This window comes from Ochotona princeps, chromosome 6, assembly GCF_030435755.1.
Source record: "Ochotona princeps isolate mOchPri1 chromosome 6, mOchPri1.hap1, whole genome shotgun sequence".
NCBI classification, from domain to species: domain Eukaryota; kingdom Metazoa; phylum Chordata; class Mammalia; order Lagomorpha; family Ochotonidae; genus Ochotona; species Ochotona princeps.
The window spans coordinates 37,052,072-37,064,669 of NC_080837.1; the positions used below are offsets into that span (position 1 = coordinate 37,052,072).

General features: G+C 43.8%; 1 protein-coding gene across 1 annotated transcript in view; it reads left to right on the top strand.

The window, feature by feature from the left end:
- EXD1 (exonuclease 3'-5' domain containing 1) overlaps positions 1-12,598 on the top strand; it is a 29,010-nt gene that overhangs the window by 1,110 nt on the left and 15,302 nt on the right. Inside the window, exons 3-6 of the mRNA XM_058666059.1 lie at positions 6,437-6,505; positions 9,356-9,413; positions 9,635-9,783; positions 11,256-11,314. Of these exons, the coding sequence (XP_058522042.1) occupies positions 6,437-6,505; positions 9,356-9,413; positions 9,635-9,783; positions 11,256-11,314 (335 nt within the window). The remainder of the gene's footprint in view (positions 1-6,436; positions 6,506-9,355; positions 9,414-9,634; positions 9,784-11,255; positions 11,315-12,598) is intronic.

Consider the following 12,598-nt stretch of genomic DNA (forward strand, 5'->3'; position numbering starts at 1 on the left):
ATTCCTTGTTTTAGAGGAGTCAGAGCATATTCAGTGTAGTTTTCCCTAATGAAGCAACATGGTAGCTTACACTGGCTCATCTGCATGCCTGTAGACTTACTGACATGGTAGAGGAAATTTCAGTATTTATGTGTTTTTTCTTTTATTTATTGGACACTTCTAATTTGCCTCCATATGCTTCTGGAAGCTAAAAATAACCACTGAGTTATAATCGCCTAATGGATTCACAGACAGTAAGGATCAGTTTTTCTCATACTAAGTCAAGTCCAGAGGTAGGATGTGGATAGAGCAGTGGCTGACAACCAGCCACCGGGACAGGGGCCTTGGGTTCCTGTTCAGCCCTCGCAGTGGTCCTCTGTCATTCTTTTTAACAGGGATGACTTTTTAAAAAGGCTGTGGTCACGAGGCTGCTGCACCTCCTGGCTTCAGTTCCAGTTTATCACAAAAGGATACAATTCAGGAACAGTCAAACCAAAAAGATGCATGGCTCATGATAGGGGTGGGGACTCTCGGGACCGCTCTGCTGTGCCATCATCCACCAGCCCTCCTCCCCAGGAACTCCATTACATCGTTTCTATTCAGCTAGAATACTGACCAGCTAGGGTAGTTACTTTTCTGATACAAGGTTTAACTTTACTGTAGGAACCTCCAGAAACGGCATTTGAAAGATTCATCTTATTCTCAAGTCATACATGAACTTAAATAGACTTTCATGATCTGTCGCTTTCAAAGCTTCAAAGCTTTCTTGACATTAGTCTATTGAGGATCACCTACTGGTAGTTTTATTTTTTTTTAACCTTTTTCACCCTAATTAACTATGTAAAGATTGTCAAAAATATAATAAAAAATATTTATACGGAGTTACTTCTTAAGGAAATGAAAGCTGGAGTAGTTATGTAAGTTTCAGGTAAAATAGACCTTAGAGTGAAGTATATTAAAAAAAAAAAAAAAGATTTATTTATGGGCCCAGCTTGGTGACCTAGTGGCCAAAGTCCTTGCCTTGAACGCTCCAGGATTCCATATGGGCGCCGGTTCTAATCCCAGCAGCTCCACTTCCCATCCAGCTCCCTGCTTGTGGCCTGGGAAAGCAGTCGAGGATGGCCCAAAACCTTGGAACCCTGCACCCATGTGGGAGACCTAAAAGAAGCTCCTGACTCCTGGCTTCGGATTGACTCAGCTCCAGCTGTTACAGTAACTTGGAGAATGAACCATCGGACGGAAGATCTTCCTCTCTGTCTCTCCTCCTCTCTGTATATCTGACTTTGCAACAAAAATAAATAAGTCTTTAAAAAACAACAACAACAACGAAGATTTATTTATTTTATTTGGAAGAGAGAGAAGAAGATCTTCACTCTGGTTTATTCCTCCCATGTGGCCACAATAGCCAGAGCTGGGCCCATCCAAAACTGGGAGTTTTCTTCCAGGACTTCCATGTGTTTGCAGGGGCCCAAGGGCTTGAACCATCCTCTGCTGCTTCCCGTGCCATTAGCAGAGAGCTGGATGGGCACTGGAGCAGCCAGGACTTGATCCAGAGCCAATATGGGATGACTAGTCTGTATACCGCTGTGCTTACCACTTACTAGTAATTTTATATCCCAAGAATTGTGCTTGGTACCAGGAATACAAATAGAAGTAACATGGTCCCTGTCTTCATAAAACAGCCTAGCAAGGGGATAGATAAATAAGTTCAATGAGAAACAAACAAAAAGCAGGTGTAATGTTAACGAGGAAATCTTCCCTGATAGAGAGACACACAAGATGCTAAGAAACCACAGAGTCAACTAATTTGTCCTTTTCATTTATTCATTTGGAAGCCGGGATGTGAGAGAGACACACTACAAAGCTCTTCATTTGCTACTTCACTGCTCACATGTCCACAACAGCCAGACTGGGCCAGGTGGAAGGCTCGGGCCAGGTGGAAGGCTTGAACCAGGAACTCTATCCGACTCTCCCACGTGGGTGGCAAGAGTCCAGACATTTGAGCCCTCTAGTGCTGCCTTCCCAGCCAGATTAGCAGGGAGCTGAGTTGGAAGCAGAGCAGCCGGAACTCAAACTGGCACTCCCATATGGAATGCTGGCACCACAAGTGACAGTTTAACCCTCTGCCCTGCAATGCTCGTCCCGATTCAGCTACTACAGATCTGGGAATCATTCCTTTAAGACAGTGGGTAAGGCTCCGAAAGGAGTAATTGGTTGCAGAACTGCATTTGGGTGAGTGTGAGTTAATGACAGGACTATAGGGGAAGATTGTTTGAAGCCAATGCTTCTCAGATTTCACCCAGGAATCAAACTCACTTGGGTAATTTAAATCCTGTAGATTGCTGTAGTCAGGGAGTTTTGATTGTGAAGGTCTGGGCTGGGGCCTGAGAATGAGCGTTTCCAGCAAATTCTCAGGTGGTACTGTGCTTTGGGGTGCACTATGAGAGGACCGTGCTGTTAAGGAGCAGTAGTAGTATATATCCATACGTGGAGTGGTTAAAAATGTGTCAATGTTCTGACAAGCTGAGCACATTTCAGTATGTGGCTGTAACGGGAGATAAGGCTGATGAGGTGGATGTGAGAAAAATTACATATACAAGTATATATATATATATATACACACACATATATACATATATATATGTAAAATTTATTTACTTGGAAGTCACAGCTACCGAGAGAGAGGGAGAGACAGCTCTTCCTTCCACTGGTCACTCTTCTGGGGACTACAATGGCTAGGGCAGAGTCAGGCAGAAGCCAGGGGCCCAGACACTTCGGCCATCCTCAGCTGTCTTTCCCAGGCCATTAGCAGGGAACTGGGTTAGAGAGAGCAGCCTGGCACAGACTGGCCCTCACATGGTATGCCAGTGTGCAGGCAGTGACTTTACCTCTTAAAATGCTACAGCACTGGCTGATATGGGATAAACTGAAAGGATCATACAAGTCATACCATTTGATGGACACTGTTCTGAAAGGAGTGAGGAACACTACAAGGTTTTTGAGTGCAGAGCATACACACTCTCAAGTGCGTTGCCTAAAGATGTGAATGCTGTGTCGAATAGGAGCCACACTTGGTAGCTAGAAACTGAGTCTACCTCCAGTGGCTTAAACAAGGTAGTTTAGTCTCTCATAAGAAAGGAAAGCATCCCAGGGCTACTATGACTGTCCCCAGTCAGCAAGGACACAGTAATCTTCATCCTTTAACATGTGACTCTTCACCTCAGGGTAATGTGTTATACAGACAAGGATGAGGAAGGCAGTGGGGAGAAGGGTGTGCCTCCCAGCTGAGTCAGCCCTGTTAAAAAGATGCCCTGGAAGGCCACCGTCTGGGCACATTGCCAACCTGCTTAAATGGCCTTGAATATACAATAAGCAGTAAAAGTCCCATGCTTGGTTCACAGAAACACTCAGTCCTAGCCAGGTATTTTGGTGTACCTTTACACAGATTTATATAGTTAACATAATAAGTTGAGTGTATCATATATCCTTTTGTTTAGCACCATAACAAGCATTTTCTTATGTTTAATTTAGAAGTAGGTGCTGTGGCATAGCAGCTTAAGATGTAACCTGTAGTGCCACTGGCCCATATGGGCACTGGTTGGAATCCCAGCCACTCCAGTTCTAATCCAGTTCCCTGTTAATGTGCCTCGGAAAACAGAGGATGGCCCAAGTCCTTGAGCCCCTGCCAGCCATGTGGGAGACCCAGGTGAAGTGCTGGCTCCTGGCTTCAACTTGACCCAACCCTAGCTGTTGTGGCCACTTCAGAAGTGAACCAGTAGATTGAAGATCTCTCTCCATCTCTCTATAACTCTGACTTTCAAACAAATAAATAAAGCTTTACTGAAAAAAAAGAAAAGCAGTAATTACTATAAACAAAAAGGTTAAAAAAGTTTTATACTTGGAGTTGGAGTTTTTTCCTAAGAATTCCCAAAAATAAAATTATTGGGGTAGTTGTGAGTAATTTAAGCTTATGGGTTTTTAAAAACATTTTTTTAAAGATAAAGTTCTCATCTGCTGTTTCATTCACCAGATGCCCAGAGCAGCTGTGGCAGGGCCAGAAGCCAGAGCTGAGAGCCAGAATACAGCCCAGGTTTCCACATGGGTGCCACGAAGCCAATTACCTGAGCCTTCATTGTATCCACATTGAGTCCACATTAGCAGGAAACCGGAGTTAGGGTCTAGAAACATATTGAACCCAACCATTCCAGAGTGAAATAACGGACATCTATTTTAAGATTTATTTTTATTGGAAAATCAGATATACAGAGAAGAGGAGAGACAGAGAGGAAGATCTTCTGTTCATTGAGTCACTCCCTAAGCAGCCGCAACGGCCAGAGCTGAGCTGAGCTGAGTTGATCCAAAGCCAGGAGCCAGGAGCTCTTCTGGGTCTCCCACAGGGGTGCAGGGTCCCAAGGCTTTGGGCTGTCCTTGATTGCTTTCCTAGGCCACAAGCAGGGAGCTGGATGGAAAGCAGGGCTGCTGGGTCACAGACTGGTGCCCATATGGGATCCCAGGCCAACAAGGCAAGGACTTTAGCTGCTAGGCTACTGCACTGGACCCAATAACCGACATCTTAATTAACACCTTAATCACTCAGAAAATGTTCAGTCCAATTTTAAGTGTTTGATAACCATTTCTAAATAAATGATCAAAGTGTTCTGCCTTTTTATTTTGTTATTAGTAGTGAGTTAAATAATCTAGTATTGAATTTTACAATACTTTATGTTTATCTTTAATTTTATGCTGATTGTATAGATAAAAATAATATTCATTTTGGTATGTTTAGAAAATATTCCTGGGGCCACCTCTGTGGTGTATCCTGTGAAGCTGCCATCTGCAGTGTGCTGGCATCCCATGTGGGCATCGGCTTGATTTCCAACTGCTCCACTTCCAGTGCAGCTCCCTGCTAATGCTCAACCAGGTCAAAGCAGGAGCCTCCACAGAGTGCTGTCCAGCTCTCCCAGATAGGTGGTTGGGGACCCAGGCACTTATGCCATCATCTGCTGCCTCCCTGGATGCATTAGCAGTTGAATCAGAGGTGGAGTAGCCAGGACCTGAATCTCATTACCCTAATAAGGAATTAGGCATCCCAAGTGGTGGCTTTACTTGCCGTGCCACCACGCCTGCCCCTGGGAAGTGAGTATGGTCATTCAAGGAGTACAGAGAATGAAGGGGACCATCTGTGTGGGAGGGGCAGATAGAGGGGGTTGAGGCAGCCAGGGTGAGTGGAGTCGGCAAATCCGGGAGTTGGTGAGACCATGGTTACAGGAATAACTGTTGAAGTCACTGAGGCCTATTACTGGCAGTGTATGCCCTTGAGCTAGTTGTTCAATCCTTCTGAACCTCAGATTTTTCCGTCCTAGAGATAAGGAAATGCCTATCTCATTATGTCACTAGAGAATGGAGGTAGGTAAATAGCATAGGGCCTGGCTCCGAGTGGGTGCTCCCTGAGGTAAATAGGTAATTGGTAGATAAGTGGAAAACTTTTTCTGGATTCAACAGATAGATAACTGTTGATATTTGACCTCAGTAAAAATATATTCAGTGGGGGTACAGTGCAATGGCTCAGTGGCTAAATCTTCATCTTGCACACACTGGAATCCCATATGGGCACCAGTTCGTATCTCAACTGCTCCACTTCCCATCCAGCTCCCTGTTTGTGGCCTGAGAGAGCCGTGGAGGATGGTCCAAAGCCTTGGACCCTTGCACTCACATGAGAGACTTGGAAGAAGCTCCTGACTTTGGATCAGCTTGACTCCAGCCATGGTGGCCACTTGGGGAGTGAATCAGTGGATGGAAGATCTTTCCGTCTCTCTGTAAATTTGCCTTTCCAATAAAAAAATCATATATATATATATATATATATATATATATATATATATATATAAAACGTATGTTCAGTGGAATAGTGAGTGGAACTCAGTTGTTTGGATTGCTGACAGGTATGAAAATGACTAATGAATTTTCACATAGAAAAGTGACAGCATATTGTACATGTGACATCTAAATCTCTCCTGTTTTACCTTCTCACAGGAGGGTCCTGAGTTTGGCTAGGAGTTGTATTGTTCCTGATGTTTTTGGGCATGTGGCATAACGTGAAACTGGGTGTGGACTCTAGAAGTAATCAGCTATCTTAGGGTTTTTTTCCTGGAGTTAGGTGGAGTAAAAATAAACAGAAATATAATAGTTAATCCTTGGCTCCTAAAGCCATAGAACACTCTTGAGGGATGTTTGAATCTAGTGTACTCGTTTTCCGTTTGCAGTGTGTCTTGGACTAAGTTGGGCTCTACTCTTTTCTCTGTACTACTGGGTTCATGGTTTGTAACTTTATAATTTATTATTGTCCACTCACCACTTGAGAAAATAATTTGGGGATTTTTAAGAAACTCAGATTGAAGCACTTTTGAAGGACATGCTTTTTTTTTTTAATTAACCAAATGAATTGTCTCTGTAACAGTGAAGAATGTCGAGACTGGTCGATGTGTCCCAGGAGTGAAGATGTTCTTTGGGCATGAGATTGTGAATGGTGAGTTTCATGCTTCCTGAATGCTGGTGTTCACATTTACACAGGTAATTAAATTCACTCCTTTGCCTCATTCCAATATGTAAGCTAATGTGAGAAATAGACTTGCTTTGCCTATTTTCTCCAGACCTTTGAAGTTGGCTGCTGAGAAGCTGCTGTTCTCTGAGCTGTGTCTGTGGGTGCTCTATGAGCAGCACAAGCTTGCAGAGTTGTGGTCATCTTGGTTTCACTCTTTGAGGTCTGCCAATGCCCACCCTGGGAGACAGAGATTAGAGCAGGCAGTTAGGAGCCTAACCGGGAAGGAATGGTCTTGCAAGCAAGTTAAACACTGCGGTCCTTAGGTCCTTATCTTTAACCTTGGAGCCAAATATCTCCAAATCCAGAATGTTTGGGGAAATGTAATGCAACCATGAAATGAGATACCATTCCTATCACACAACACCTCAGAGGGGCTGGGCAGTGCTGTGTGAGGCCACACTTTGCTCCAGGGGAATGGTAGGTAATCAGTGTAAGTGAATGAAGATTAGGTTTCATCACCAGAGGAGTTCAAAGTTTTGGTCATCAGGCCTTCTGGATTTGGGAATTGCAGGAAGCAGCTGTATTCTGTTTTTCTACCTGCAAAAGCTTTGTAGAAGAGTCGTTCACCTGAAAGAACAGGTGAAGCTCCTCTGGTCACTGTGCTGCAGACAGGGTGAAAATAGGATGTAAGGGGTTGGGAGCAAGAACAGATTTTGCTTTCCAGGACTCAGACTCTGTTTTTGGCGCCCATGGAAAAGTAAAGATTAGTAGGGAGTGGAAAGTGAGAAGGGAGCACTGAAACCTCTTAGGGCTCTGTGCTTCTCACTGTCAGGGCAGAGCTGAGGCAAGGAAAGAGCACCAGGACACATGATTGCTTCCACTTCAAAGATTGCTTTGTTTTTAAGAAAACTAGAAATTAGGAGATGGAAGTCTCACCAAGTTAATGACTGTCAATCCAGATTCATATCATGTTCGGCAAATCTGGACCCTTCCTTCCTGTGACTGTCCTTTCTCACTGCGTATGCTGCCGTGTAAGTGCTACTTATCCCTGAAGCCCCTTTTTACAATAGTGGTGATTGTGAGGCTAGCAGTGGAATTCTTAGTTGTTTGGACTGTTAGCCTTTGCAGTTGACTAGACCTAGGGACTGGAGCAAAGCTAGGCCATGGGTGGGCGTGCAGAGAAAAGCAGAGGAATCAGCCTGCCAACTCTAACTCAGAAGGTGGGCACCTCACAGTCTGTGTCATCTGTCTGAACACAGGGAACTCATCTCCACCAAGTTTATTTCCCAGGCCTTGGCCTTTTCCGCTTCTGCTTTGCCCTGTGACCCAATTCACCAATGGTGGAATCTCCCCAAAACATACCTTGAAGAATTATCAAGAAGGATAATAATGGCTAATCATCACTTTTACTGAATCTCATTTTTCAGTGTCCCAAACTTAGCACTTGTAGATGGTATATAGAGGGGGAAAAGACATCTGAAATAATAATGACCCTCTGAAAGGTTTTTTCTTAAAAAGTACTAGAATGGGGCCCGGTGGCGTGGCCTAGTGGCTAAAGTCCTTGCCTTGAAAGCCCCGGGATCCCATATGGGCGCCGGTTCTAATCCCTGCAGCTCCACTTCCCATCCAGCTCCCTGCTTGTGGCCTGGGAAAGCAGTCGAGGACGGCCCAAAGCTTTGGGACCCTGCACCCATGTGGGAGACCCGGAAGAGGTTCCTGGTTCCCAGCATCGGATTGGCGCGTACCGGCCCCGTTGCGGCTCACTTGGGGAGTGAAACATCGGATGGAAGATCTTCCTCTCTGTCTCTCCTCCTCTGTATATCTGGCTTTCCAATAATAATAAAAATCTTTAAAAAAACAAAACTCATATAAAAAAGTACTAGAATGTATTTGAAAAGTACCACAGTCTACTTCACAGAATCTAAGATGCTGTTATTATAAAACACATCATTACTTTTTTTTAAGATTTATTTATTTTATAACAAAGTCAGATATACAGAGAGGAGGAGACAGAGAGGAAGATCTTCCATCTGTCCAATGTTTCACTCCCCAAGTGACCACAACGGGCCGATCTGAAGCCAGGAACCAGGAAGTTCTTCCGGGTCTCCCACACGGGCGCAGGGTCCCAAGGCATTGGGCCGTCCTCGACTGCTTTCCCAGGCCACAAGCAGGGAGCTGGATGGGAAGTGGAGCTGCCGGGATTAGAACTGGCACCCACCTGGGATCCGGGTGCATTCAAGGCGAGGACTTTAGCTCCTAGGCCATGCCACTGGGCCCACACATCATTACTTTTTCACCTTAAAAATTAACTGTCAATTAAACTGGCATGTATGTTTAGTACAAATCATATCCAGTTTCAGTATTTAAAATATACATGTTAGAATCAAATACAATATTTTCCAGTTATCTCTACAGAATTACGGTTAAAAAAAAAATGATTCCAGAGTCTTCATAGAATGTTTCCCTCACAATTCTTTTTTTTTTTAAGATTTATTTATTTTGAGAACCAGTGCATTGGCTCAACTGGCTAATGCTCCACTTTCCTGCGCTAGCATCTCATATGGGCACTGGTTCATGTCTCAGCTGCTCCACTTCTACCTTTATTGAGAATCATAAATAACCAAGGAGCTATTTAGGGACACAATTTCAGGAGTTTTCAGTACTTTGGATACTCTTTTCTGCTCTGGTTCTTGCCAGCCAGTGACAGTCTTAGTGGGCTACCGCATCATTTCCAATTACTGTGTACAGTATAGTCATACTCAGTGTATGGGGGTGGGGGTGGCTGTTGCTTTTAGATTAGAAATTCTATTGGAAATCATTTGATTATTTTTACAGTGGAACTACTGGATGAAGTAGAACAAGGAGCAGTGAGAGAAAAGACATCTTCTGTCAGGTATGATGCAATAATTGTCTTAGTTATGGTGTCTCGCAAGTGTACACATTAGTGTGACATTTTCTTCTACCCTTAGATAATATCCTCACATCAGTGTAGGCAGTGGATGGATGATCCACTACTTGAGGGACTACCACAGTCCTTATCTTTAATGTGTGGCAGAATCAGTATATGGCATCAGCCACGAAGAATAAGTTCACCTGAGTGTTCTGTTGTTGTAGGGATAGTCTAAATATGGAAAGAACAAGTGTGGATAAAATGCAAGATGAAGACCTCAATGCGTCTTCAAAACCTCAGTGTGAGCCTGCTTCTCCTGATCCTGGACCCCCACCCATGACCTTGTTGAACGACCTGAAGTACAACCCATCAGGTGAATAAGGACTCTGAATTATGTAGACTGCTAGTATTGTGGTTCAGAACTCTTTAGAGATAGCAAAACTCTGATTCAAGATTCTGTAATGGAATACTAGGCAGGCCGGCTTAATTTTTTTAATGATATTTACATAGTTGATTAGGGTGGGAAGGATCAGGGTTAGTGAAAAGTGGTTGAGATCATTGATTCCAAATTTTCTTTTTCTTCTTCCTGTATCTGGGGAAGCCAGCTTAGGTTTTATTGCTGAAACAAAATGCCTGAGGAAGCCTGCTTATAAAGAAAAAGAGAATTATTTGGGCACATGTTTCTGGAGGTTTACAATACAAGATTGGGCAATCCCCACTCATCAGGCCTCTGCTGACAGGGTCTCAAGGCTGGGCATCCCATGATGAGAAACAGGGAGTGTAGTGGTCTGTTTTTGTCTGTCTGTGTCTGTGTGGTCTCTCTTCTTCTTTTTAAAAATGATTTATTTTATTTATTTGAAAGCCAGAGTTACAGAGAGAGATCCGCTGGTTCACTACCTAAGTGGTCACAACAGCCAGAGCTGGGCTAGTCCAAAACCAGCAGTCAGGAGCTTCTTCCAGGTCTCCCATATAACTGAGGGGCCCACACACTCAGGCCATCTTCTGCCGCTTTCCCAGGCACATTAGCAGGCAGCTGGATCAGAAGTGAAGCATCCAGGAACTGAACCAGTGTCCACATGGGATGCTGGCGCTCCAGGTGGTGACTTTATGTGCTATACCATGACACCAGCCCATTTAAGAGGCATCTTAACCACTATGCCAAATACCAGTTCCCCCAGGCTCATGTTTTGTTATGAACTTTCTTTAAAAAAGTTCATGTCTTGGGTAGGCATTTAGCCTAAAGTTAAGACATCACATCCCACATTAGAGGACCTGGGTTCTATACATGCCTCTGACTCCAGCTGTCTGCCTAAGCAGACCTGGGAGGCAGTAGAGATGACGCAGGCTACTGGGTTCCTGCCATGTACATGGGAGACCTGGCCTGAGCGCCTAAAATTTTTTGGAAGTGAACCAGAGAAAGGGATTCTCTCTTCCTCTCCTGCTCTCCTTCCCTCCCTCTTCCCCCCGTTTTCTTCCCTTTTCCCATTTCCCCTCCATCTCTCTCTGTCTCCTTCCTCTCTCAAATAAATAATATTTAAAGTGGACATCTTGAAGCACTCAAGACGTAAATTCATGTGGGGTGAAACATTGTTGAGCTGTCGCAAGAAATGACTAAATATTTCATTTTGTAAGGATATCATTGTGGGGCTTCTGTTTATTTCCAGTTGACGCACAGGTTACAAACTAGTGTACACTGTGGAATAAACTGACGCAACTAAGAAAATAGCATAAGACATTTGATTAGTAATATAGGAGGAGTTTATGAATATCACCACAATTAATGGGAGGGCTCTCCTGTTGCAAAAGCTAAAAAATATATTTCATACCATTGTCCTTCCTTTGTAGAGGAAGAGGAGGTGACATACACAGTTATTGATCAGTTCCAGCAAAAATTTGGTGCTGCAGTAAGTATCATGCACAGTCTTGTCTGTGTTAAGGTATCATGTCTATGTCCCATACTTCTCTTTTAAGATCATTGATGTTTTCTCTCTCATTCCAACAAAATATTTGATAATGTGATATATACCAGGCAATTTTGAGTGGTTTGTACTTTTTAGCTATTGTGAATAATGGTACAGTTACCATTCATGTTCAAGTTCTTGTGATCATATATTCCTTTTAGAAAGGATTTATTTTTATTATTTATTTCTATTTATTCTTGTTGGAAAAACAGATTTGCAAACAGGAGAGAAAAAGATCTTCCATTTGCTGATTCACTTCCCAAATAACCGCAATAGCTGAACCTAAGCTGATCTGAAGCCAGGAGCCAGGAGCTTTTTCCAGGTCTCCCTCACTGGTACAGGATCCTAGGGCTCTGGGCCATCCTCTACTGCTTTCCCAGGCCACAAGCAGGGAGCTGGATGGGAAGCAGGGCCACCAGGACACAAACTGGCACCCACATGGAATCCTGGCACTTGCAAGGTGAGGATTTAGCCACTAGGCCATCGTGCCATGCCCAAGCATTTATTTCTTTATTTGGAAAGCAGAGTTACACAGAGAGAGAGACAAACAGACAGAGGTCTTCCATATGGTGATATGCTGTCACATGGGCACAAAGACCAAGGCAATTGGACCATCTTGGGGTGCTTTCCCAGGTGCATTAGCATGGAGCAGGGTAAACACCTGTTGTTTTTTTTTGGATGGGATACCTAAGAGTGAAGTTCCTGGATGAGATGATAACTCTATATATAACTGAGGAATTACTGGACTATTTTCCATTGTTGCTATACTGTTTTAATTCCTGCCACAGGATGTGAAAACTCCAGTTTCTCCAGATCTTTGCCACCACTTGTTTTCAAAGATTTTATTAATTTTTATTGGAAAGGCAGATTTATGGGGAGAAGGAGAGACAGAGAAACATCTTCCATCCACTGGTTCACTCCCCAAATGACTGCAATGACCAGAACTGAGTCAATCCCAAGTTAGGAATGTCTTCCAGGTCTCCCATGTGGGTGCAGAGGCTGAAGGTCTTGGGCTGTCCTCTGCTGCTTTCCCAGGCTACAAGCAGGGAGCTAGATTGGAAGTGGAGCAACCGGGGCAAGAACTGGCGTCCATATGGGATGTTGGCACTGCAGGCAGAGGATTAGCCAATTGAGCTATTATGCCAACCCCACCACCATTCGTTATTAACTGTCATTTTGATTATAGTCATCCCAGTGGGTGTAAATGATCTCATTATACTCTTGCTT